General features: G+C 31.5%; 3 protein-coding genes and 1 long non-coding RNA gene across 7 annotated transcripts; all 4 read left to right on the forward strand.

Moving 5' to 3' along the window:
• Window positions 1-991: 991 nt before the first annotated feature.
• On the forward strand, window positions 992-7,343 carry LOC139816013 (leukotriene A-4 hydrolase-like). Of its 2 annotated transcripts, none has more exons than XM_071783301.1 (11): window positions 992-1,635; window positions 2,807-2,979; window positions 3,418-3,533; window positions 3,617-3,834; window positions 3,932-4,043; window positions 4,114-4,182; window positions 4,436-4,721; window positions 4,860-5,170; window positions 5,381-5,632; window positions 5,724-6,019; window positions 6,087-7,343. In XM_071783301.1, exons 2-11 carry the CDS (start codon window positions 2,928-2,930, stop codon window positions 6,352-6,354), a joined length of 1,980 nt encoding a protein of 659 aa, XP_071639402.1. In that variant the 5' UTR covers window positions 992-1,635; window positions 2,807-2,927; the 3' UTR covers window positions 6,355-7,343. The 2 variants fall into 2 exon arrangements, with proteins under 2 accessions (XP_071639402.1, XP_071639403.1); XM_071783302.1 differs by having other exon boundaries at window positions 992-1,377.
• Window positions 7,344-7,934: 591 nt separating this feature from the next.
• On the forward strand, window positions 7,935-15,222 carry LOC139816014 (leukotriene A-4 hydrolase-like). 2 transcript variants are annotated; one of them, XM_071783304.1, is made up of 11 exons: window positions 7,935-9,117; window positions 10,546-10,718; window positions 11,133-11,248; window positions 11,334-11,530; window positions 11,629-11,740; window positions 11,811-11,879; window positions 12,133-12,424; window positions 12,563-12,870; window positions 13,081-13,332; window positions 13,424-13,734; window positions 13,802-15,222. In XM_071783304.1, exons 2-11 carry the CDS (start codon window positions 10,667-10,669, stop codon window positions 14,067-14,069), a joined length of 1,977 nt encoding a protein of 658 aa, XP_071639405.1. In that variant the 5' UTR covers window positions 7,935-9,117; window positions 10,546-10,666; the 3' UTR covers window positions 14,070-15,222. The 2 variants fall into 2 exon arrangements, with proteins under 2 accessions (XP_071639405.1, XP_071639406.1); XM_071783305.1 differs by lacking the exon at window positions 7,935-9,117 and adding an exon at window positions 9,124-9,374.
• Window positions 15,223-16,466: 1,244 nt separating this feature from the next.
• On the forward strand, window positions 16,467-17,694 carry LOC139816796 (uncharacterized). Its single transcript, XR_011733089.1, has 3 exons — window positions 16,467-17,009; window positions 17,095-17,241; window positions 17,320-17,694. It is a non-coding gene; the product is annotated as an uncharacterized lncRNA (long non-coding RNA).
• A 3,297-nt stretch (window positions 17,695-20,991) lies between these two features.
• On the forward strand, window positions 20,992-27,267 carry LOC139816015 (leukotriene A-4 hydrolase-like). Of its 2 annotated transcripts, none has more exons than XM_071783306.1 (11): window positions 20,992-21,575; window positions 22,736-22,908; window positions 23,324-23,439; window positions 23,525-23,742; window positions 23,844-23,952; window positions 24,023-24,091; window positions 24,345-24,633; window positions 24,772-25,082; window positions 25,293-25,544; window positions 25,636-25,934; window positions 26,002-27,267. In XM_071783306.1, exons 2-11 carry the CDS (start codon window positions 22,851-22,853, stop codon window positions 26,252-26,254), a joined length of 1,974 nt encoding a protein of 657 aa, XP_071639407.1. In that variant the 5' UTR covers window positions 20,992-21,575; window positions 22,736-22,850; the 3' UTR covers window positions 26,255-27,267. The 2 variants fall into 2 exon arrangements, with proteins under 2 accessions (XP_071639407.1, XP_071639408.1); XM_071783307.1 differs by having other exon boundaries at window positions 20,992-21,318.
• The last annotated feature ends 535 nt before the right edge of the window (window positions 27,268-27,802 follow it).

A 27,802-nucleotide genomic window follows, 5' to 3' on the forward strand; every position in this document is an offset into this window, starting at 1 on the left:
TTTATAAAAACATAGAAATACTCAATTATATCAAAGTACTCCGTTATTGATAGTACAATCGGAAAGATAATGGTTCTACACATAAAAAGCTTAAACTAATTGTAACTATGTAGACTCAACAGAAATATATAAATTTATTTTTCTTTGCCGATTGCGCTACAAATGATAGACTACTTAAATAAGGATATTAATACATAAATAAAATATTAATATGTAGAATGTACATATTCTTCTTTCGAAAGCTTCTCTAAAAATATTAAAGAAAATATGTAATTAAATCTAACTATTTAAGGAATAATGTGTATAGATGAATTATGTTAAAGGCTGCAGGATATTAAACGAAGCAATTTATCTTTTTCGGACATTAAAATTATTTCCGAAATAAGTTTTGTAACTAGGTGCCTTTAAAACTGAAAGAATATATAAGATATATTCTGCATGACACAGGGTATAGCTAATAGACTTGGCGTAATCGCGGTTCTCATTTGGTTTTTCGAAGTTTATGAAATTAAAGGCAGAAAAAAAGGCAGAATTGTTGTCTTAAATAATTAAATATGAAACATCTTTAGATCACCTATACCTTTGTTTGTGTTGATACTTGAAAAAACTATTAATAGGAAAGGTGAACGGTTTATAAGAAATTATTTAAAGACGAATATTATTATTAAGTTTGATAGCAAACGGAGTGACCAATGATAAAAGGACAACGCTTGTTCGGCGTTTTCAATTTTTTCAATTATTGGTCACATTTAATCCTGTAAAAACATGTATCGCTAATAAACATTTTTGCGCAATTTACGGAAAAATGATAATTAGAAAATGATAATTATGAAAAAATTGCTTGAACGTGTATTCAAGATTAAGTCATACAGAATGAATGTTATTTATTGCAATTGTACTTTGTTAAGGATCGAACATATTCTCTATGTAATCGGGCCGCGAGGCTGACTGCGACGTGCCTACTGTCAGTCTCGCGGCACGGATTCGATCCACATGGGGTTGTCGATCACGCCGTCCCGCGTGGTAGATCACGCGTCGATCCCGCCCCACGTACAGGTGCGCGCATGCCAAAATTGTCGAGAATCGGAACACGGCGCAACTCTTGACACGCGCAGTGTCTTTGTTCGCGAAAATTGTGCCCACAGCGCAACTCCGTCAATCGTCGGATGATCAATCAGAGAGCGCCGCGTTCCGCATCTCGCCTTCGTTTTCGGCCCTCGAGAACCTTCTCGACTGAAGAGAACGATCGCGGCACACTGGTTTTGCACGTATCAGAAGCAAGTTCTCTCGGCTTAACGCAACATTCTCAACGGATTTGTGCGCGACATCGCCGCCCAATCATCCAAGTGCGGCAGTGTCCAGAGAGATTCTCCACGAGTGAGTATCGAGCTTATCCAAGAAGCTCGCACGAAATCTCTGTTATCGAATCGCGTTCGCGCTCGGAGACTGCCTCGCGAGCAAGATTTTTTCGACCGCAAGATTTCTGTCGTTAAGGGCATCAAATCGATGCTCGGCAAGATCTCCGTCTCGCGTTTGCGGCAGACTATTGACGCCTCAAGATTTCCGAGCGATTCGAACCACGACAGTATCCGTCAAGTGTGACAAGAGGTCCCGGTGCAAATTAATCGCGGTAAAGTAAGTCGTTTCTCTCATCCGCAGCCCTCTTTTCGTTTCGCAATCTTTCTGTGGTACCGGCATAAATCGCGCTCCGCTGAATCCGGTCGAGCACGAAACATACTTGAATAAATCATGCATTCGTCGTTCGAATAATATATAACCAATCGTTTCGAATTGTAATAAAATGTTTATTTCATAACTTTCATTATTTATCAATTATTTATTTCATAAATTTTAGAAACTTACGCCAGAACGCGTTCAGTAAAATAATGAGTATTTATTGTTAAAATTGACGCTTTCCATATTTACGGCAAATGCAATCGCACGAGTTTGCATAGCTTTCGTTTCCATTGTTACAAACATTTGTACTGAAATATCATTTTATATGATATATTTTTGTTGCAAGACATTATGACAACGTTTTAAGATATTACAATAAAATGAGACGCGAATGAAAATATGATAATTCAAGTCAGGGTGATTCGGCACAGGTTCTCGAGTAAACCTCTGGTCAACCAGGACAAGTGGAAAATATTGTCACATTGCTACGAATGATCCTATTTGCTCCATTTTGCCACACTAACATGATGAGAATTTTATTTCGATTTAAAGAACATTCTTTTGATAAAATATTGTGGAATAATTTTTGTCTCAATCTCCTCGTGTTGCGTTATTCTTTGATATTGGAATGATAGTCGTCGGTTACTTCAAAAATTAATATTTAAACTTTAATCATTTTTAAATCGCAAACATAAAATTTTAAATTTTTCAAGGGCGTACTTATCATCTCTGAGGCCTAAAAATGATACCTAACTTTGGCAATTTATTTAAGGAAAATAATTTACTGAATCGAAAACTTTTTATAAGAACTTTATTGCATAAACCTTAAAGAGCAAAAAAATATTTTTAAAAACTTTTTATTTTACAAAGTGGTGCCTTAGCCGTATCGCCGAGCTGATGTTTTTTTTAGATATACACGCTCCCACGATATACTGTATATTATATCGTTATATTATTATATATTGCTTATTACAGTATAAATCGTGCGTTAAGAAAAATAAATCTTTATTGTGCGAATTTTATTTGCCAAACGTAACCGTCAACTGTTTATGCGGTACATGGAAGTCACTTCATACTCTAATAAATAAACAAATATGTTGTTAAACACGAGAAAATTTAAACGTTGAAGGTAGGACAGTAGGAGAGGGATCAGTTGGAGAGGGAAGAGAGCGAGCGATACTGTTCTTAATTTGATGATATAGTTATTCTATTGTCGGTACGCATTTGGAAAAGTTCACACAAATTTTAAAATGGATCAGCTACCTGCAGGAGATGATATTCCGTATTCTTATTCGAACCCAGGTATATTAATTACGTAATTATTTATATAAGTATAAGTATAATATTAAATATTAAATCTTTATTTTCGTTATGTTTTCTAAAGAAAAATAAAACACTGATATCGGGTAATTACAAGTTTATCGGTATTGAAATGCGGCGCTGTCGTTCGTATCTCCATGTTTTTAAATATAATCCGCACAATTTTGTAAATTATGCCATTGTTTCACTGTAGCAAGGTCATTGTTTCTTTAAATACTAAAAATATATGTTAAACATTTCATAACGCTATTGAAATTTCTCTACTAAATTCTCTACTAAAAACTATATCCTATATAGGGTTTTAAAATTATATTTGTAATTGTAATATATTATATTTCTCGACACGTACTTTTAATTGTTATTTATATATTGTCTTGTTAAGTATTTGAGTTTTACTTCCTATAAATTGTTATTTATTAGACCACGTTGCTGTGACTCAGACTAACTTATACTTAAAAGTGAATTTTCAAAATCAAGTTCTTGAAGGCCTTGCAATGTTGACAATAGAGAAGAAAGAGTCGAAGTGTAACGAACTAGTTAGTAAACTTTTTCTTTTAATTTTAGTATACATATATATAATATATATATTTCAGTTTAGTTAATAATATCAAGCAATTAGGTTTTAGATACCTACAATCTTGAAATAACTGATGTTAGAAAAGGTGACACCAGTGATTTTGGGCCAGAGTTAACTTTTACTTATGAAAAAAATCCGCATGATGATAACTTTGGCAGAAAACTTAAGATTACCTTACCAAACGTGGATAGTGCAGACCCAAGCCCTTCAACCTCTAAAAAAGCTAAAAGAGCTAAAAGAGCGAAAGTTAATGATAATAAGTAAGTATAGAATATGTTTGACAATACATAGATTTTCGAAATTATTGATACAGATATTTTATATGTATATATGACGATGTATATATCGTATTTTCAGTTATACAATTTGGATTGAGTATAAGACAAGGCCAGACTCTCCTGCACTGTATTGGCTAAAAGAGCATCAAACTTCCGATCTTACACATCCCCTCTTGATATCTAACACCAAGGTGAATTATAAAAAAATGATTTAGTTCTCCTATATCAACGTGTATTGTACTCACAAATCAATATTTTCAGCTTACATATGCCAGAGCTATATTTCCCTGTCAAGATACACCATTAAATAGAATCAGATTATATTCGAGGGTAAGAATTTAAACATTGCAGTATGCATTTCGTATATATTTGTAAGCACAGTAATGTCTGATTGATTGACATTGATATTATTAATAAAAGTAATAAAACGTTAAAGTGAAAAGTATAACAAGTATGTTAAAGAGATAAGTGTGAGCATGTAAAATTGCAATTATAATTTTATACTTTTATATTTACTACTTTATCTATTTACAGAATGATTTACCTATTCAACTTTTATTGATGTTTACTTTACATTTTTTAGATTGTTATACCAAGCGGTTGTGACGTTATGATGCCTGGGATTAAAACAAGATGTGATGACAACCAAGATGAATACAAATTTAACTACAAAAAAGATATAGGAATGGCACCGTATGAGATGTATATTATAGTAGGTAAACTAAGAAACTTGGTCAGTACTGGGTATCTAAAATACAACTTGTGGACGACTGGAGGCGAATATTTGATGGAGTCGATCATAAGTGCTTTTAATAACGATATCATGCCGCCTAAAATAAAAAATTCGATTCATTTCAATAATATGATAGGTAATATGTCAACTTAATTTGTCGTTTCAGTTTATATGTATAATATGTTTAGATGCATTTTATTTTATAAGAAATTGTCAATTTTGTTCCTTTCATTACTATTTTATTCTTAATATATTTATAAAATATTATCTGTAGCTGATAAAGACAATGAAGTCAATGTATGTGTGCTTCCATCAAATGTGCCGGAATTCGATATGCAATGTCCTCATATGACATTTCTGTCGTCAACTTCACTTCAAGGACGTTATTCTATAATCGATACAATTGTTCAAAACATCATTGAGACCTGGATAGAAAAAATAGTTCCGATTAAAGATTTCAAAGACTTGTGGTTGATTAAAGGCCTTAGTACATTCATTTATAGGAATTCTATAAATAATGAGATACACAACAATGATATCCGCGAAATTCTAAAAATAAAAGCCGTTAACAATGTGCTGAATATGGTAAAGTATAAATTTTTCTTGGATAAAATTACAGAAAGAAATGTATTGAATATGATTGATAATATTATTTTCCATTTCATACGTGTGCTTTTCACTTCATATCCATTTCTACTACATATTTATTAAACTATTTTTTGAAACTGAATTATACTATTAGAGTTACATTTACATAATTTTACACTATTTTCTGAAACTGAATTACTATTACAGCAAGAGGAACACAGCACCGACTCTTTAGTACATAGAGATTCGACGAAATTGCCCATGAATATTATCAAATACGTGTCGGAACAAGGGTGTGTGTTTTTGAACTACTTACAAGATCTCTTAGGTGGCCCCACAGATTTCTGGAATTTTCTTGAAAAGAGTTTTTTCAACTATCGTGATGTCAGCGGTTCAGAATACCTAACAACTAATGATTTTAAGGATTCCCTGTATGCTCATTTTAAAGAGAAACGCGGGGTAACAAAATTTTTATGGAAATAAACATATAGTTCTTAATTTTTGTGTATTAAACAGCGAATAACAACTTAAACTTTTATCTTGTGGCTAGGTGTTAGATTCTGTAAAGTGGGATGAATGGTTTAATCAACCAGGTATCCCACCTTCTTATCGCGGTTCCATGGCTATACAGAAAACTGATTGCCATCATAAAGCGGACAGCTTGATCGTCGAAAAAGAAGACGAGGAGAGTCGTAGTCTGATTCTAAAAGTAACACATACTGCAGATGAAATAGTTATAATAGAATTTTTAACCTATTTACTTACATTGCCTACGGATCTTTCGCCAGCCAAATTACGATTGATAGAAAGTATTATTCTGGAAATGCGGCCTTATTGTGAAATCAAGTAAATATACTTTTCTATATTCAGATTGTTTTGTAGTTGAGTAACATATCGCGCACGTATCTCGCAGGTTTCTCTGGCTGCGATTGTGTATCAAAAATAAATGGTCAGATGACGGACGAATAACAGAGACCGCTTTAAATTTTGTCTGCAACGAATATTGTTCGCCGAAATATGCCTGCCCAATATTCCGCGATTTGTACGAATGGGAAGAAACTCGTCAGTCGGCCATCACACGATTTAGGGCGCGTGCTGATGATAATCGTTCTAAAATGCTTCCTGAAACCATAAACGAATTATCATCCATTCTTGGGGTTGCATTGGAACATAGAGCATGATTATACAACAAATGTCCTATATATATATATATATTAACTGACGGAAGATGATATGTCGAAAATGAAGTTAAAATAAGTTTATCCTGATTGATACAAAATGACATACAGGTATACAGTAAATTTACGGCCGATATTGCTTACTATTAACTTCACTCCTCTCGTTTCGTGGCATACATGTTGTTCACGGAGCCATAAAAGGTTCGAGCTAAGCTAAGAGAAAGTAATAACTTATAAATCATATGCCTGTGTGAAACTTTGGCGAGTTTGCGCTGGTGTATTCACTGGTCATAATTGTTATTATATGTGCATATAAAATCCATGTAATAATATAATATAATATAATATATTATACATATATTATACATATTTATATAATTAAAATATATGTAATGTATGTATAATAATTATACATACATTTATATAATATGTAATGTATATCCTATTACACACCACACATACACACTCAGGCGCGCGCGAGGGCGCACTATTTATAGCTACACTGAGAAAAAAAATTCATTGAAAAACGCTAAATGTATTTCATCAAACTAAAATATTTAGTCTGATACATTCAACTAAACATTGGTTAAAGTAACTAATTCTTAGTTTAAAAATGTTGATAGATGACATGAATAAACTATAGAATAACTATACCTCTTTTAGTATAACTTAATAATTGTTGAATCAACCATTGGATCAACAATTATACAAATTTAGTCCGCGCGTACAGTCCATTTTTTTTTTTCAATATAATACCATCCCTGAGCTCAAGCATCTTATGTTTCCGCAAACAGCCTAGATGCTACGAAACCCGAGAGGGGAGGATGTAGTAGGTATAAGATCGGCTGAAATGTGCAAACCAGCTATAGGCCTGTTCTATGATGTAACAATTTATATTATATTCTGTTTTATATGCATTCAATTTATATTTTAATAACTACTGTTCGAAATTTATAACAAACAAATATTCAAGAGAAAAATTAAAGAAATAAATGTATTAGAAGATTCTTTGTGTAATTTTTTTGTATGATATATTAATGTCATCAGTATTTTCTAAATAAAACTGAATAATTATTTATATGTAATTCTGTTCCTTTAGCTATTCTGCATAGAGATATTAAAATAAAGCTTAATAATGTAACAGTAATAGTACCTTTACCTATAATATTAAAGCTAAATAAAGCGTACCGCGCGTCTGTATGTCTAGTTAAGACAATAATTAATTTACAGAATATTTCGATAAATACTGAACATTTTAAAATATATTTATTTTAATAAATAAATGTATTGTGTAAAATTTCAGTTTTGTATTTTGACAAATTATTGAATTGTTTATTATTATTTCAGTTATTTCTTTATTGCGATGTGTTAGAAGATTTATATAGTTTTGTTTAAAAAACATCTATTGAAAGACGCATAGTTTACCGAATTTATTTCCGTTTTCAAATTTATCTTCTCGAACAATACAACTTTTTAAATATATTTCTTAAAACATATTTAAGCTATTAAAATTTACTTCACATTGCTCTACCTTATAGTAAATTGGTACATGTACCTATATATACACACATACAACACAATACTACGTGTGCAGCGATATGTCATCATTAAATTTTTTTGTTGCGTAATATCTTAATTCTTGTAATCTATATATAGGTATATAAAAACAAATGTCCTAACTGACTGACTGACCCACCAACGTCTAGCCTAAACCCCTAAATCTAGAGACTCATGAAATTGACGCATATTTTTGCCATGTTGTAAGCATCCGCTAAGAAGAAAGCTTTATAAGTTCAACCCTAAGGGGGTGAAATAAAGTAAAATATGTTTTCACGAATTTCTCCATATCTCTTAGGCCCGATGAGAAATCGACTTGGTTCTTTTTATTTTAAAATAGTTACATACCGTAACAAAACACGGGTATCAATAAATACCTATACAATCTATATTGTCTGTCGACCGTATTCGCGATAAAAACTATACTTTATTAAATGCCGGACGATTGACGGGTAGGGCGTTGGTATGGCACTTGGAGTAGGAGAACCTTTGAACACGAATAAATATAAAAGGAAAATTGTGTATCGTTCTTTGAGCAAAGATCAAGTATAAGAAAATCAGGTACTTTTTGCAATTCTGTTTACAAGTTTCATTTACATTTTTATCGAAAATTATATGTATATGTACATTATCGGATTTTATATTACAATTCACGATTATACATACGTAGTTACTACATTTTTGTTAGCTGAACGTCTAGTGCCATCCACATCTTTTAAAACAAAGGTCTTAATTTTTTTATTTCCTCTGTCAGATGATAGTGATATGATATTCAATTCAGCCTAGATGAGGATCATCTTGAGAACAATGTTACATCCGACAATGCAACACGCACTTGTATAAAAAATTCCGCCTCTTTAAGTGGTACCCTTATACAAAAGCGAAGACCACGCTCACCTTTGCGTTTAAAATCATTCACTGCTCATAGACGTAAACATGTAAAAATATTTTCTTAAAAGAAAAAAAAAATATATATATAATATATAATTTAATATTTGCACTTGTTATCGTTTCCTGATACTTTCAAGTTTTCAACACGTATATTTTTAAATTTATAATATGCTAAGCGGTAAAAAATGCAAGATTTTTTCGTTGTATTTTAATTCATTACAGGTGAACGCAACATTCTCAACCGATTATTTGTGCGCGACATCGCCGCCCAATCATCTAAGTGCGGCAGTGTCCAGAGAGATATAGTATTCTCCACGAGTGAGTATCGAGCTTATCCAAGAAGCTCACACGAAATCTCTGTTATCGAATCGCGTTCGCGCTCGGAGTCTGCCTCGCGAGCAAGATTTTTTCGACCGCAAGATTTCTGTCGTAAGGGCATCAAATCGATGCTCGGCAAGATCTCCGTCTCGCGTTTGCGGCAGACTATTGACGCCTCAAGATTTCCGAGCGATTCGAACCACGACAGTATCCGTCAAGTGTGACAAGAGGTCCCGGTGCAAATTAATCGCGGTAAAGTAAGTCGTTTCTCTCATCCGCAGCCCTCTTTTCGTTTCGCAATCTTTCTGTGGTACCGGCATAAATCGCGCTCCGCTGAATCCGGTCGAGCACGAAACATACTTGAATAAATCATGCTTTCGTCGTTCGAATAATATATAACCAATCGTTTCGAATTGTAATAAAATGTTTATTTCATAACTTTCATTATTTATCAATTATTTATTTCATAAATTTTAGAAACTTACGCCAGAACGCGTTCAGTAAAATAATGAGTATATTTATTGTTAAAATTGACGCTTTCCATATTTACGGCAAATGCAATCGCACGAGTTTGCATAGCTTTCGTTTCCATTGTTACAAACATTTGTACTGAAATATCATTTTATATGATATATTTTTGTTGCAAGACATTATGACAACGTTTGAAGATATTACAATAAAATGAGACGCGAATGAAAATATGATAATTCGAGTCAGGGTGATTCGGCACAGGTTCTCGAGTAAACCTCTGGTCAACCAGGACAAGTGGAAAATATTGTCACATTGCTACGAATGATCCTATTTGCTCCATTTTGCCACACTAACATGATGAGAATTTTATTCCGACTTAAAGAACAATTTTTCGATAAAATATTGTGGAATAATTTTTGTCTCAATCTCCTCCTGTTGCGTTATTATTTGATATTGGAATGATAGTCGTCGGTTATCTCAAAAATTAATATTCAAACTTTAATCATTTTTAAATCGCAAACATAAAATTTTAAATTTTTTCAAGAACGTACTTATCATCTCTGAGACATAAAAATGATATCTAACTTTGGCAATTTATTTAAGGAGAATAATTTACTCAATCGAAAACTTTTTATAAGAACTTTATTACATAAACCTTAAAGAGCAAACAAATATTTTTAAAAACTTTTTATTTTACAAAGTGGTGCCTTAGCCGTATCGCCGAGTTTCTTTTTTAGATATAGACGCTCCCGCGATATACATGTATATTATATCGTTATATTATTATATATTGCTTATTACAGTATAAATCGTGCGTTAAGAAAAATAAATCTTTATTGTGCGAATTTTATTTGCCAAACGTAACCGTCAACTGTTTATGCGGTACATGAAAGTCACTTCATACTCTAACAAATAAACAAATATGTTGTTAAACACAAGAAAATTTAAACGTTGAAGGTAGGACAGTAGGAGAGGGATCAGTTGGAGAGGGAAGAGAGCGAGCGATACTGTTCTTAATTTGATGATATAGTTATTCTATTGTTGGTACGCATTTGGAAAGGTTCACACAAATTTTAAAATGGATCAGCTACCTGCAAGAGATGATATTCCGTATTCTTATTCGAGACCAGGTATATTAACTACGTAATTTTTTATATAAGTATAATATTAAATATTAAACCTTTATTTTCGTTATGTTTTCTAAAGAAAAATAAAACACTGATATCGGGTAATTACAAGTTTATCGGTATTGAAATGCGGCGCTGTCGTTCGTATCTCCAAGTTTTTAAATATAATCCGCACAATTTTGTAAATTATGCCATTGTTTCACTGTAGCAAGGTCATTGTTTCTTTAAATACAAAAAATATGTCAAACATTTCATAACGCTATTGAAATTTCCCTACTAAGAACTATATCCTATAGGGTTTTAAAATTATATTTAATTGTAATGTATTATATTTCTCGACACGTACTTATAATTATTATTTATATATTGTCTTGTTAAGTATTTGAGTTTTACTTTCTATAAATTGTTATTTATTAGACCACGTTGCTGTGACTAAGACTAACTTATACTTAACCGTGAATTTTCAAAGTCAAGTTCTTGAAGGCTATGCATTATTGACGGTAGAAAAGAAAGCACCGACGTATAACGAACTAGTTAGTAAACATTTTCTTTTAATTTCAGTATACATATATATAATATATATATATTTCAGTTTAGTTAATAATATCAAGTAATTAGGTTTTAGATACCTACAATCTTGAAATAACTGATGTTAGAAAAGGTGATAGCAGACATATTGGGTCAAAGTTAACTTTTACTTATTTGGAAAATCCGCATGATGATAACTTTGGCAGAAAACTTAAGATTACCCTACCAAACGTGGATAGTGCAGACCCAGGCCTTTCAAGCTCTAAAAAAACGAAAAGTGATAATATGTAAGTATAGAATATGTTCGACAAGTACATAGATTTTCGAAATTATTGATACAGATATTTTATATGTATATATGACGATGTATATATCGTATTTTCAGTTATACAATTCGGATTGACTATAAGACAAGATCAGACTCTCCTGCACTGTATTGGCTAAAAGAGCATCAAACTTCCGATTTTACACATCCGCTCTTGATATCTAACACCAAGGTGAATTATAAAAAAATGATTTAGTTCTCCTATATCAACGTGTATTGTACTCACAAATCAATATTTTCAGCTTACATATGCCAGAGCTATATTTCCCTGTCAAGATACACCATTAAATAGAATCAGATTATATTCGAAGGTAAGAATTTAAACATTGCAGTATGCATTTCGTATATATTTGTAAGCACAGTAATGTCTGATTGATTGTCATTGATATTATTAATAAAAGTAATAAAACGTCAAAGTGAAAGGTATAACATATATGTTAAAGAGATAAGTGTGAGCATGTAAAATTGCAATTATAATTTTATACTTTTATATTTACTACTTTATCTATTTACAGAATGATTTACCTATTCAACTTTTATTGATGTTTACTTTACATTTTTTAGATTACTGTACCAAGCGGTCTTGACGTTATGATGCCTGGGAATAAACGAAGAAGTGTTCACATCCCAGATGAATACATATTTCACTACGACGAAGGAGATATAGGAATGGCACCGTATGAGATGTATATTATAGTAGGTAAACTAAGAAAGGAGATCAGTACTGGGAATCTAAAATACAACTTGTGGATGACTGGAGGCGAATATTTTGGGGAGATTACAAGTGCTTTTAATAATAACGAAATAAACATGCCGCCTGACATCCAAAATTCGTTTCATTTCTATAATATGATGGGTAATATGTCAACTTAATTTGTCGTTTCAGTTTATATGTATAATATGTTTAGATGCATTTTATTTTATAAGAAATTGTCAATCTTGTTCCTTTCATTACTATTTTATTCTTAATATATTTATAAAATAATATCTGTAGATGAAAGCAATGAAGTCAATGTATGTGTGCTTCCATCAAATGTGCCGAAATTCGATATGCAATGTCCTCATATGACATTCGTGTCGTCAACTTCACTTCAAGGACGTTATTTTATGATCAGTACAATTGTTCAAAACATCATTGAGACCTGGATAGGAAAAATAGTTCCGATTAAAGATTTCGAAGACTTGTGGTTGATTAAAGGCCTTAGTACATTCATTTATAGGAATTCTATAAATAATGTGATACACAACAATGATATCCGCGAATTTCTAGAAATAAAAGCCATTAACAATGTGCTGAATATGGTAAAGTATTAATTTTTCTTGGATAAAATTACAGAAAGAAATGTATTGAATATGATTGATAATATTATTTTTCATTTCATACGTGTGCTTTCCACTTCATATCCATTTCTACTACATATTTACTACACTATTTTTTGAAACTGAATTATACTATTAGAGTTACATTTACATAATTTTACACTATTTTCTGAAACTGAATTACTATTACAGCAAGAGGAACACAGCACCGACTCTTTAGTACATAGAGATTCGACGAAATTGCCCATGAATATTATCAAATACGTGTCGGAACAAGGGTGTGTGTTTTTGAACTACTTACAAGATCTCTTAGGTGGCCCCACAGATTTCTGGAATTTTCTTGTAGATTGTTTTTTGGAACGTCGTATTGTCGGCCCTTCAGAATACCTAACAACTAATGATTTTAAGGAATCCCTGTATGATCATTTTAAAGAGAAACACGGGGTAACAAAATTTTTATGGAAATAAACATATAGTTCTTAATTTTTGTGTATTAAACAGCGAATAACAACTTAAACTTTTATCTTGTGGCTAGGTGTTAGATTCTGTAAAGTGGGATGAATGGTTTAATCAACCAGGTATCCCACCTTCTTATCGCGGTTTCATGGCTATAAAGAAAACTGATTGGCATCATAAAGCGGACAGCTTGGTCGTCGAAAAAGAAGACGAGAAGAGTCGTAATCTGATTCTAGAAGTAACACGTAATACTAATGAAATAGTTAAAATAGAATTTTTAACCTATTTACTTACATTGCCGCCTACGGATCTTCCGGATCTTTCGCCAGCCAAATTACGATTGATAGAATGTCTTCTTATGGATATCCTGATGCCTATTTGTGAAATCAAGTAAATATACTTTTCTATATTCAGATTGTTTTGTAGTTGAGTAACATATCGCGCACGTATCTCGCAGGTTTCTCTGGCTGCGATTGTGTATCAAAAATAAATGGTCAGATGACGGACGAATAACAGAGACCGCTTTAAATTTTGTCTGCAACGAATATTGTTCGCCGAAATATGCCTGCCCAATATTCCGCGATTTGTACGAATGGGAAGAAACTCGTCAGTCGGCCATCACACGATTTAGGGAGCGTGCTGATGATAATCGTTCTAAAATGCTTCCTGAAACCATAAACGAATTATCATCCATTCTTGGGGTTGCATTGGAACATAGAGCATGATTATACAACAAATGTTCTATATATACACGGAGAAAATTTTATAGTAAATATTACTATGGTGTCGCACTAGCTGCGGACCATCGAGGAATTTCAAGTTAAAATACTATAATTATTGTTTTAAAAACGATAAAATAACGTAATTTTTACCATAAACATAGTAATTTAACTTAAAATTCCTCGATGGTCCGCAGCTAGTGCGACACCATAGTAATATTTACTATAAAATTTTCTCCGTGTATATATATATATATATATATATTAACTGACGGAAGATGATATGTCGAAAATGAAGTTAAAATAAGTTTATCCTGATTGATACAAAATGACATACAGGTATACAGTAAATTTACGGCCGATATTGCTTACTATTAACTTCACTCCTCTCGTTTCGTGGCATACATGTTGTTCACGAAGCTATAAAAGGTTCGAGCTAAGCTAAGAGAAGGTAATAACTTATAAATCATATGCCTGTGTGAAACTTTGGCGAGTTTGCGCTGGTGTATTCACTGGTCATAATTGTTATTAATGTGCATATAAAATCCATGTAATAATATAATATAATATAATATATTATACATATATTATACATATTTATATAATTAAAATATATGTAATGTATGTATAATTATATAATATGTAATATATATCCTATTACACACCACACACATACACACTCAGGCGCGCGCGAAGGCGCACTATTTATAGCTACACTGAGAAAAAAAAGTTCATTGAAAAACGCAAAATGTATTTCATCAAACTAAAATATTTAGTCTGATACATTCAACTAAACATTGGTCAAAGTAATTAATTCTTAGTTTAAAAATGTTGATAGATGACATGAATAAACTATAGAATAACTATACCTCTCTTAGTATAACTTATAATTGTTGAATCAACCATACAGTTCATTTTTTTTCTCAATATAATACCATCCCTGAGCTCAATCATCTTATGTTTCCGGAAACAGCCTAGATGCTACGAAACTTGAGGAGGGAGAATGTAGTAGATATAAGATCGGCTGAAATGTGCAGACCAGCTGTAGGCCTGTTCTATGATGTAACAATTTATATTATATTCTGTCCTATATACATTCAATTTATATTTTAATAACTACTGTTCGAAATTTATAACAAACAAATATTCAAGAGAAAAATTAAAGAAATAAATGTATTAGAAGAATTTTTTGTGTAATTTTTTTGTATCTGATATATTAATGTCATCAGTACCTATCTTCTAAACAAAACTGAATAATTGTTTATATGTAATTCTGTTCCTTCAGCTATTCTGCATAGAGATATTAAAATGAAGCTTAATAATGTGACAGTAATAGTACCTTTACCTGTAATGTTAGCTAAATAGCGCGTCTGTATGTCTAGTTAAACAAAAATTAATTTACGGAATATTTCGATAAGTACTGAAAATTTTAAAATATATTTATTTTAATAAATAAATGTATTGTTAAATTTCAGTTTTGTATCTTGATATTATTGAATTGTTTATTATTATTTCAGTTATTTCTTTATTGCAAAGTGTTAGAAGATTTATATAATTTTATTTAAAAAACATCTATTGAAAGACGCATAGTTTACCGCATTTATTTCCGTTTTTAAATTTGTCTCGTTAAATAATACAACTTTTTAAATATATTTCTTAAAACATATTTAAGCTATTAAAATTTGTTTTCACATTGCTCTACCTTATACTAAATTGGTATATGTATTTATATATACAAACACACAGCACAGTAGGTACTACGCGTGTAACAATATGTCATCATTAAAGTTTTCTGTTGCGTAATACCTATAATTCTTAAAATCTATATATATAAAAACAAATGTCCTGACTGATTAACTGACTCATCAACGTCCAGCCTAAACCCCTAAATCTAGAAACTTCATGAAGTTGGAGGCGCATATTCCTGCCATGTCGTAAGCATCCACTAAGAAAAAAGCTTTATAAGTTCAACTCCTAAAGGGGTGAAACGAGGTAAAATATGTTTTCACGAATTTCTCCATATCTCTTAGGCCCGATGAGATATCGACTTGGTTCTTTTTATTTAAAGTAGTTACATACCGTAGCGAGTATCAAGCTATATCAATAAATACCTATACAATTTATACAGCCCGTCGACCGTACTCGCGATAAAGACTACTTTGGATGCAGGACGATTGACGGGTAAAGCGTTGGTATGGCACTTGGTTTAGGAGAACTTTTGAACACGAATAAATAAAAAGGAAAATTGTGTGTCGTTCCTTGAGCAAGGATCAAGTAAGAAAATCAGATACTTTTTGCAATTTTGTTTACAAGTTTTATTTACATTTTTATCGAAAATTATATGTATATTATCGGATTTTATATTACAATTCACGATTATACATATGTAGTTACTACATTTTTGTTAGCTGAAAGTCTAGTGCCATCCACATCTTTTAAAACAAAGGTCTTAATTTTTTTATTTCCTCTGTCAGATGATAGTGATATGATATTCAATTCAGCCTAGATGAGGATCATCTCGAGAACAATGTTACATCCGACAATGCAACACGCACTTGTATAGAAAATTCCGCCACTTTAAGTGGTACCTCTATACAAAAGCAAAGACCACGCTTACCTTCGCGTTTAACATCATTCACTACTCATAAACGTAAACATGTAAAAACCTTTTCTTGAAAGAAAAAAAAATATATAATATAATTTAATATTTGCACTTGTTATCGTTTCCTGATATTTTCAAGTTTTCAACACGTATATTTTTAAATTTATAATGTTAAGCAGTAAAAAATGCAAGACTTTTTCTTCATATTTTAATTCATTACAGGTGCCTTTGAAAGGAAGATACGGGATATAACGCCTTTATCTTATCTACTAGGTGGAAGAATAGAGAGATATCAAGGCAACTTATATGTCTTTTTCATTCGCGAAAGTACATCGATACGGGAGGTGAGCGAGTTCATAATGACGATTATTCTCAACGGATTGTTAGAAATTCAACTATTAAAATCCTGATGATAATGATGTGTTACAGAATGGTGGATTGAGTGGTTTCACCCACAGTTTCGCGGTGGAAGTTTTGGCAATTGTTCGCGAGCACATTACGGCATTAAGCGGTAACGCTATGGTAGCGTTCTTTATGACGCAGTGTGTGCTTCTTCACAGCCCTCACAAAAATAAAGTTAGTAAAAAACATTACTTTGCCTGCATACCTATTCTCACGCTTGTTGCATATTTCATAAAAAAAATTTTTTTTTAGGGTCAATGTCTCATTAATGTGGCGATGTCGTAACAGTGTCTTATTATGCGGATGAGAAGCACAGTGCTGTTTCAAATTGCTGACGCCAACCTTCACATTCGGCACCGCCATGAACGACTATTTAATAATGGCAATTAATGCTGTTAAAAAAAATGTATATATACATATATTTACCAGTTTCAATGGTTATAGATAGGATCGTGTATAGCGGTTCTGTGAGACTTTTATTGCATTTTGCAATACCTAATCTCAAGTATCTTTTCGTAGCAATCGACATTGTTATTTATTAATTTATTTTACAAAGATAAAGAGATTCGATACTTTATTTAACATATTATTTTTTTTATGATTAAATACACTAGAACGTAACGAAACGTGACAAAGGTAAATCAGTCTGTTTTATAGATTTAAAATATCTTGTATATTTAATATCTACTGTGTTACAAATATTTAAATGGTTTGATATTTATATGAGTTATAGTGACTATATATATTTTATATATATACTAGACACAAAATACATATATATTAAAGAACATTCTTTCGATAAAATATTATATGGAATAATTTTTGTCTCAATCTTCTTGTGTTGCGTTATTCTTTGATATTGGAAAGATAGTCGTCAGTTATTTTAAAAATTAATATTCACACTTTAATCATTTTTAAATTGCAAACATAAAATTTTAAATTTTTTCAAGGGGGTATATATCATCTCTGAGGCCTAAAAATGATACCTAACTTTGGCAATTTATTTAAGGAGAATAATTTATTTAATTAAAAACTTTTTATAAGAACTTTATTACATAAACCTTAAAAACAAAAAAATATTTAAAAAAAACTTTGTATTTTACAAAGTGGTGCCTTAGCCGTATCGCCGAGTTTCTTTTTTAGATATAGACGCTCCCGCGATATACATGTATATTATATCGTTATATTATTATATATTGCTTATTACAGTATAAATCGTGCGTTAAGAAAAATAAATCTTTATTGTGCGAATTTTATTTGCCAAACGTAACCGTCAACTGTTTATGCGGTACATGAAAGTCACTTCATATTCTAACAAATAAACAAGTATGTTGTTAAACACGAGAAGATCTAAACGTTGAAGATAGGACAGTAGGAGAGTAATACCATCAATGTAATACCATTCCTGAGCTTAAGCATCTTATGTTTCCGCAAACAGCCTAGATGCTACGAAACGCGAAGAGAGAGAGTGTATATACTAAGTATAAGATCGACTGAAATGTGCAAACCAGCTGTAGGCCTGTTCTATGACGTAACAATTTATATTATATTCTGTCTTATATACATACAATTTATATTTTAATAACTACTGTTTGAAATTTATAACAAACAAATATTCAAGAGAAAAATTAAAGAAATAAATGTATTAAAAGATTTTTTGTGTAATTTTTTTGTATGATATATTAATGTCATCAGTATCTTCTAAATAAAACTGAATAATTATTCATATGTAATTCTGTTCCTTTAGCTATTCTGCATAGAGATATTAAAATAAAGCTTAATAATATAACAGTAATAATACCTTTACCTATAATATTAAAGCTAAATAGAGCGTACCGCGAGTCTGTATGTCTAGTTAAGACAAGAATTAATTTACGGAAAATTTCGATAAATACTGAAAATTTTAAAATATGTTTATTTTAATAAATAAATGTATTGTTAAATTTCAGTTTTGTATCTTGATATTATTGAATTGTTTATTATTATTTCAGTTATTTCTTTATTGCAATGTGTTAGAAGATTTATATAATTTTGTTTAAAAAACATCTACTGAAAGACGCATAGTTTACCGAATTTATTTCCGTTTTCAAATTTATCTTCTCGAACAATACAACTTTTTAAATATATTTCTTAATACATGTTTAAGCTATTAAAATTTACTTTACATTGCTGTACCTACTAAATTAGTATATGTACCTATATATATAGATATACACACACACACACACACACACACACATATATATATATATACATACACAATACAGTACTACGCGTGTAGCGATATATCATTATTAAATTTTTCTGTTGCGTAATATCTGTAATTCTTGTAATCTATAAAGAAATGTCCTGACTGACTCACCAACGTCCAGCCTAAACCACTAAATCTAGAAACTCATGAAATTGGGGGCGCATATTTCTTCTTTTCGTAAGCATCCACTGAGAAGGGAGTTTTAAAAATTCAGTCCTTAAGGGGGTGAAACGGAGGTAATATGTTTTCACGGATTTCTCAATATCTCTTGGGGCCGGTGAGATATCGACTTGGTTTTTTTATTTAAAGTAGTTACATACCGTAGCGAAACACGGGTATCAAGCTATATCAATAAATACCTATACAATATATATTGTCTGTCGACCGTACTCGCGGTAAAGACTACTTTTGGATGCAGAACGATTGACGGGTAGGGCGTTGGTATGGCATTTGGTTTAGGAGAACCTTTGAACACGAATAAATAGAAAAGGAAAATTGTGTGTCGTTTCTTTTGAGCAAGGATCAAGTAAGAAAATCAGGTGCTTTTTGCAATTCTGTTTAGTTTTATTTGCATTTTTATCGAGAATTATAATTTCAATTTTTTATAAAAACATAGAAATACTCAATTATATATCAAAGTACTCCGTTATTGATAATAGTACAATCGGAAAGACAATGGTTCTACACATAAAAAGATTAAACTAATTGTAACTATGTAGACTCAACAGAAATATATAAATTTATTTTTCTTTGCCGATTGCGCTACAAATGATAGACTAATTAAATAGGATATTAATACGTATAAATAAAATATTAATATGTAGAATGTACATATTCTTCTTTCGAAAGCTTCTCTAAAAATATTAAAAAAAATATGTAATTAAATCTAACTATTTAAAGGAATAATGTGTATATAATTATGTTAAAGGCTGCAGGATATTAAACGAAGCAATTTATCTTTTTTGGACATTAAAATTATTTCCGAAATAAGTTTTGTAACTAGGTGCCTTTAAAACTGAAAGAATATATAGGATATATTCTGCATGACACAGGGTATAGCTAAATAGACTTGGCGTAATCGCGGTTCTCATTTGGTTTTTCAAAGTTTATGAAATTAAAGGCAGAAAAAAAGGCAGAATTTTTGTCTTAAATAATTAAATATGAAACATCTTTAGATCACTTATACCTTTGTTTGTGTTAATACTTGAAAAAAGTATTAATAGGAAAGGTGAACGGTTTATAAGAAATTATTTAAAGACGAATATTATTAAGTTTGATAGCAAACGGAGTAACCAATGATAAAAGGACAACGTTTGTTCGGCGTTTTCAATTTTTTCAATTATTGGTCACATTTAATCCTGTAAAAACATGTATCGCTAATAAACATTTTTCCAGCGTAAATTACGGAAAAATGATAATTAAAGAATAATATAATTATGAAAAAATTGCTTGAAGGTGTATTCAAGATTAAGTCATACAGAATGAATGTTATTTATTGCAATTGTACTTTGTTAAGGATCGAACATATTCTCTATGTAATCGGGCCGCGAGGCTGACTGCGACGTGCCTATGCCTACTGTCAGTCTCGCGGCACGGATTCGATCCACATGGGGTTGTCGATCACGCCGTCCCGCGTGGTAGATCACGCGTCGATCCCGCCCCACGTACATACAGGTGCGCGCATACCGGAATTGTCGAGAATCGGAGTACGGCGCAACTCCTGACACGCGCAGTGTCTTTGTTCGCGAAAATTGTGTCCACAGCGCAACTCCGTCAATCGTCGGATGATCAATCAGAGAGCGCCGCGTTCCATATCTCGCCTTCGTTTTCGGCCCTCGAGAACCTTCCGGGCGGAAGAGAACGATCGCGGCACACTGGTTTTGCACGTATCAGAAGCAAGTTCTCTCGGCTTAACGCAACATTCTCAACCGATTTGTGCGCGACATCGCCGCCCAATCATCCAAGTGCGGCAGTGTCCAGAGAGACAGTATTCTCCACGAGTGATTATCGAGCTTATCCAAGAAGCTCGCACGAAATCTCTGTTATCGAATCGCGTTCGCGCTCGGAGTCTGCCTCGCGAGCAAGATTTTTTCGACCGCAAGATTTCTGTCGTAAGAGCATCAGATCGATGCTCGGCAAGATCTCCGTCTCGCGTTTGCGGCAGACTATTGACGCCTCAAGATTTCCGAGCGATTCGAACCACGACAGTATCCGTCAAGTGTGACAAGAGGTCCCGGTGCAAATTAATCGCGGTAAAGTAAGTCGTTTCTCTCATCCGCAGCCCTCTTTTCGTTTCGCAATCTTTCTGTGGTACCGGCATAAATCGCGCTCCGCTGAATCCGGTCGAGCACGAAACATACTTGAATAAATCATGCATTCGTCGTTCGAATAATATATAGCCAATCATGTCGAATTGTAATAAAATGTTTATTTCATAACTTTCATTATTTATCAATTATTTATTTCATAAATTTTAGAAATTTACGCCAGAACGCGTTCAGTAAAATAATGAGTATTTATCGTTAAAACTGACGCTTTCCATATTTACGGCAAATGCAATCGCACGAGTTTGCATAGCTTTCGTTTCCATTGTTACAAACATTTGTACTGAAATATCATTTTATATGATATATTTTTGTTGCAAGACATTATGACAACGTTTGAAAATATTACAATAAAATGAGACGCGAATGAAAATATGATAATTCGAGTCAGGGTGATTTGGCACAGGTTCTCGAGTAAACCACTGGTCAACCAGGACAAGTGGAAAATATTGTCACATTGCTACGAATGATGCTATTTGCTCCATTTTGCCACACTAACATGATGAGAATTTTATTCGACTTAAAGAACATTTTTCGATAAAATATTGTGGAATAATTTTTGTCTCAATCTCCTCCTGTTGCGTTATTCTTTGATATTGGAATGAGAGTCGTCGGTTATCTCAAAAATTAATATTCACACTTTAATCATTTTTAAATCGCAAACATAAAATTTTAAATTTTTTCAAGAACGTACTTATCATCTCTGAGGCAAAAATGATACCTAACTTTGGCAATTTATTTAAGGAAAATAATTTACTCAATCAAAAACTTTTTATAAGAACTTTGTTGCATAAACCTTAAAGAACAAAAAAATATTTTTAAAAACTTTTTTTTTGGTGTCTTAGCCGTATCGCCGAGCTGTTTTTTTTAGGTATAGACGCTCCTACGATATACATGTATATTATATCGTTATATTATTATATATTGTTACTTATTAATTTTAGTATAAATCGTGCGTTAAGAAAAATAAATATTTATTGTGCATATTTAATTTGCCAAACGTAACCGTCAACTGTTTGTGCGGTACATGAAAGTCATACTCTAACAAATAAACAAATATGTTGCTAAACACGAGAAAATTTAAACGTTAAAGGTAGGACAGTAAGAGAAGGATCAGTTTGGAGAGGGAAGAGAGCGATACTGTTCTTAATTTGATGATATAGTTGTATTGTCGGTACGCATTTGGAAAGGTTCACACAAATTTTAAAATGAATCAGCCACCTCAGCCACCTGCAGGAGATATTCCGTATTCTTATTCGAACCCAGGTATATTAATTACGTAATTATTTATATAAATATAATATTAAATATTAAACCTTTATTTTCGTTATGTTTTCTAAAGAAAAATAAAAAACTGATATCGGGTAATTACAATTTATCAGTATTGAAAGGCGACGCTGTCGTTCGTACCTCCAAGTTTTTAAATATAATCTGCACAATTTTGTAAATTATGCCATTGTTTCACTGTAGCAAGGTCATTGTTTCTTTAAATACTAAAAATATATGTCAAACATTTCATAACGCTATTGAAATTTCTCTACTAAAAATTATATTCTATAGGGTTTTAAAATTATATTTAATTGTAATGTATTATATTTTTCGACACGTACTTATAATTGTTATTTATATATTGTCTTGTTAAGTATTTGAGTTTTACTTTCTATAAATTGTTATTTATTAGACCACGTTGCTGTGACTAAGACTAAATTATACTTAACCGTGAATTTTGAAAGTCAAGTTCTTGAAGGCTATGCAATATTGACAGTAGAAAAGAAAAAACCGACGTATAACGAACTAGTTAGTAAACATTTTCTTTTAATTTCAGTATACATATATATAATATATATATATTTCAGTTTAGTTAATAATATCAAGTAATTAGGTTTTAGATACCTACAATCTTGAAATAACTTATGTTGGAAAAGTTAATATCAAACATCGCAGACATATTGGGTCAAAGTTAACTATTACTTATTTGGAAAATCCGCATGATGATAACTTTGGCAGAAAACTTAAGATTACCCTACCAAACGTGGATAGTGCAGACCCAAGCCCTTCAACCTCTAAAAGAGCTAAAACAGCGAAAGGTAGTGATAATATGTAAGTATAGAATATGTTTGACAATAAGTACATAGATTTTCGAAATTATTGATACAGATATTTTATATGTATATACGACGATGTATATATCGTATTTTCAGTGAATTTCGGATTGACTATAAGACAAGTTCAAACTCTCCTGCACTGTATTGGCTAAAAGAGCATCAAACTTTCGATGGTATACATCCGCTCTTGATATCTAACACCAAGGTGAATTATAAAACAATGATTTAGTTCTCCTATATCAACGTGTATTGTACTCACAAATCAATATTTTCAGCTTACATATGCCAGAGCTATATTTCCCTGTCAAGATACACCATCAAATAAAATCAAATTCTATTCGAAGGTAAGAATTTAAACATTGCAGTATGCATTTCGTATATATTTGTAAGCACAGTAATGTCTGATTGATTGTCATTGATATTATTAATAAAAGTAATAAAACGTCAAAGTGAAAGGTATAACATATATGTTAAAGAGATAAGTGTGAGCATGTAAAATTGCAATTATAATTTTATACTTTTATATTTACTACTTTATCTATTTACAGAATGATTTACCTATTCAACTTTTATTGATGTTTACTTTACATTTTTTAGATTACTGTACCAAGCGGTCTTGACATTATGATGCCTTTGAATAGAGTAAGAAGTGCTAACCCAGATGAACACATATTTCAGTCCGACAAAGGAGCTATAGGAATGGCACCGTATGAGATGTATATTATAGTAGGTAAACTAAGAAAGGAGGTCAGTACTGGGAATCTAAAATACAACTTGTGGATGACTGGAGGCGAATATTTTGATCAGATTAAAACGGCTTTTAATTTTAACGAAATAGACATGCCGCCTGACATAAAAGATTCGTGTCATTTCAATAATATGATGGGTAATATGTCAACTTAATTTGTCGTTTCAGTTTATATGTATAATATGTTTAGATGCATTTTATTTTATAAGAAATTGTCAATCTTGTTCCTTTCATTACTATTTTATTCTTAATATATTTATAAAATAATATCTGTAGTTGGTAAAAAGAATGAAGTCAATGTATGTGTGCTTCCATCAAATGTGCCGGAATTCGATATGCAATGTCCTCATATGACATTCGTGTCGTCAACTTCACTTCAAGGACGTTATTTTATGACCAGTACAATTGTTCAAAACATCATTGAGACCTGGATAGGAAAAATAGTTCCGATTAAAGATTTCGAACACTTGTGGTTGATTAAAGGCCTTAGTACATTCATTTATAGGAATCCTATAAATAATGTGAAACTCATCAATGATATCCGCGAATTTCTAGAAATAAAAGCCATTAACAATGTGCTGAATATGGTAAAGTATTAATTTTTCTTGGATAAAATTACAGAAAGAAATGTATTGAATATGATTGATAATATTATTTTTCATTTCATACGTGTGCTTTCCACTTCATATCCATTTCTACTACATATTTACTACACTATTTTTTGAAACTGAATTATACTATTAGAGTTACATTTACATAATTTTACACTATTTTCTGAAACTGAATTACTATTACAGCAAGAGGAACACCGCACCGACTCTTTAGTACATAGAGATTCGACGAAATTGCCCATGAATATTATCAAATACGTGTCGGAACAAGGGTGTGTGTTTTTGAACTACTTACAAGATCTCTTAGGTGGCCCCAGAGATTTCTGGAATTTTCTTGAAAAGTGTTTTTTCAACCGTCATATTGTCGGCAATTCAGAATACCTAACAACTAATGATTTTAAGGATTCCCTGTATGATCATTTTAAAGAGAAACTCGAGGTAACAAAATTTTTATGGAAATAAACATATAGTTCTTAATTTTTGTGTATTAAACAGCGAATAACAACTTAAACTTTTATCTTGTGGCTAGGAGTTAAATTCTGTAAAGTGGGATGAATGGTTTAATCAACCAGGTATCCCACCTTCTTATCGCGATTTCATGGCTATACAGAAAACTGATTGCCATCATAAAGCGGACAGCTTGGTCGTCGAACAAGAAGACGAGGAGAGTCGTAATCTGATTCTAGAAGTAGCACCTAATAATGAAATAGTTAAAATAGAATTTTTAACCTATTTACTTACATTGCCTACGGATCTTTCGCCAGCCAAATTACAATTGATAGAAAGTTTTCTTGCGGATCCTCTCCTGATGCCTAATTGTGAAATCATGTAAATATACTTTTCTATATTCAGATTGTTTTGTAGTTGAGTAACATATCGCGCACGTATCTCGCAGGTTTCTCTGGCTGCGATTGTGTATCAAAAATAAATGGTCAGATGACGGACGAATAACAAAGCTTGCTTTAGATTTTGTCTGCAACGATTATTGTTTGCCGAAATATGCCTGCCCAATATTCCGCGATTTGTACGAATGGGAAGAAACTCGTCAGTCGGCCATCACACGATTTAGGGGCGAGCGTAATGATAATCGTTCTAAAATGCTTCCCGAAACCATAAACAAATTATCATCCATTTTGGAGTTGCATTGAAAGATAGAGCATGATTATACAACAAATGTCCTATATATATATATATATTAACTGACGGAAGATGATATGTCGAAAAAGAAGTTAAAATAAGTTTATCCTGATTGATACAAAATGACATACAAGTATACAGCAAATTTCGCTTTACGGCCGATATTGCTTACTATTAACTTCACTCCTCTCGTTTCGTGGCATACATGTTGTTCACGGAGCCATAAAAGGTTCGAGCTAAGCTAAGAGAAGGTAATAACTTATAAATTATATGCCTATGTGAAACTTTGGCGAGTTTGCGCTGGTGTATTCACTGGTCATAATTGTTATTATATGTGCATATAAAATCCATGTAATAATATAATATAATATAATATATTATACATATATTATACATATATAATATACATATATTATACATATATAATTAAAATATATGTAATGTATGTATAATTATATAACATGTAATATATATTCTATTACACACCACACACATACACACTCAGGCGCGCGCGAGGGCGCACTATTTATAGTTACACTGAGAAAAAAAGTTCATTGAAAAACGTAAAATGTATTTCATCAAACTAAAATATTTAGTCTGATACATTCAACTAAACATTGGTTAAAGTAACTAATTCTTAGTTTAAAAATGTTGATAGATGACATGAATAAACTATAGAATAACTATACCTCTCTTAGTATAACTTAATAATTGTTGAATCAACCATTGGATCAACAATTATACAGTCCATTTTTTTTTCTCAATATAATACCATCCCTGAGCTCAAGCATCTTATGTTTCCGCAAACAGCCTAGATGCTACGAAACCTGAGGAGGGAGTATGTATAGTAGGTATAAGATCGGCTGAAATGTGCAAACTAGCTGTAGGCCTGTTCTATGATGTAACAATTTATATTATATTCTGTCCTATATACATTCAATTTATATTTTAATAACTACTGTTCGAAATTTATAACAAACAAATATTCAAGAGAAAAATTAAAGAAATAAATGTATTAGAAGAATTTTTTGTGTAATTTTTTTGTATCTGATATATTAATGTCATCAGTACCTATCTTCTAAACAAAACTGAATAATTGTTTATATGTAATTCTGTTCCTTCAGCTATTCTGCATAGAGATATTAAAATGAAGCTTAATAATGTGACAGTAATAGTACCTTTACCTGTAATGTTAGCTAAATAGCGCGTCTGTATGTCTAGTTAAAACAAAAATTAATTTACGGAATATTTTGATAAGTATAATACTGAAAATTTTAAAATATATTTATTTTAATAAGTAAATGCTTTGTAAAATTTTAGTTTTGTATTTTAATATTATTGAATTATTTATTATTATTTCAGTTATTTCTTTATTGCAATGTGTTAGAAGATTTATGTAATTTTATTTAAAAAACATCTATTGAAAGACGCATAGTTTACCGCATTTATTTCCGTTTTTAAATTTGTCTTGTTAAACAATACAACTTTTTAAATATATTTCTTAAAACATATTTAAGCTATTAAAATTTATTTCACATTGCTCTACCTTATACTAAATT

This window comes from Temnothorax longispinosus, chromosome 7 (assembly GCF_030848805.1).
Source record: "Temnothorax longispinosus isolate EJ_2023e chromosome 7, Tlon_JGU_v1, whole genome shotgun sequence".
NCBI lineage: Eukaryota > Metazoa > Arthropoda > Insecta > Hymenoptera > Formicidae > Temnothorax > Temnothorax longispinosus.

What these genes read in the sequence shown, in the direction of transcription:
- LOC139816013 (XM_071783301.1), top strand. Translation starts at nt 2,928, where the DNA reads ATGGATCAGCTACCTGCAGGAGATGATATTCCGTATTCTTATTCGAAC. An exon ending in GTATTCTTATTCGAACCCAG is followed by an intron (nt 2,980 to 3,417) that starts GTATATTAATTA and finishes GTTATTTATTAG; the next exon opens with ACCACGTTGCTGTGACTCAG. An exon ending in AGTCGAAGTGTAACGAACTA is followed by an intron (nt 3,534 to 3,616) that starts GTTAGTAAACTT and finishes TCAAGCAATTAG; the next exon opens with GTTTTAGATACCTACAATCT.
- LOC139816014 (XM_071783304.1), top strand. Translation starts at nt 10,667, where the DNA reads ATGGATCAGCTACCTGCAAGAGATGATATTCCGTATTCTTATTCGAGA. An exon ending in GTATTCTTATTCGAGACCAG is followed by an intron (nt 10,719 to 11,132) that starts GTATATTAACTA and finishes GTTATTTATTAG; the next exon opens with ACCACGTTGCTGTGACTAAG. An exon ending in TCTTGATATCTAACACCAAG is followed by an intron (nt 11,741 to 11,810) that starts GTGAATTATAAA and finishes CAATATTTTCAG; the next exon opens with CTTACATATGCCAGAGCTAT.
- LOC139816015 (XM_071783306.1), top strand. Translation starts at nt 22,851, where the DNA reads ATGAATCAGCCACCTCAGCCACCTGCAGGAGATATTCCGTATTCTTAT. An exon ending in GCGAAAGGTAGTGATAATAT is followed by an intron (nt 23,743 to 23,843) that starts GTAAGTATAGAA and finishes TCGTATTTTCAG; the next exon opens with TGAATTTCGGATTGACTATA. An exon ending in ATTTTAAAGAGAAACTCGAG is followed by an intron (nt 25,545 to 25,635) that starts GTAACAAAATTT and finishes TCTTGTGGCTAG; the next exon opens with GAGTTAAATTCTGTAAAGTG.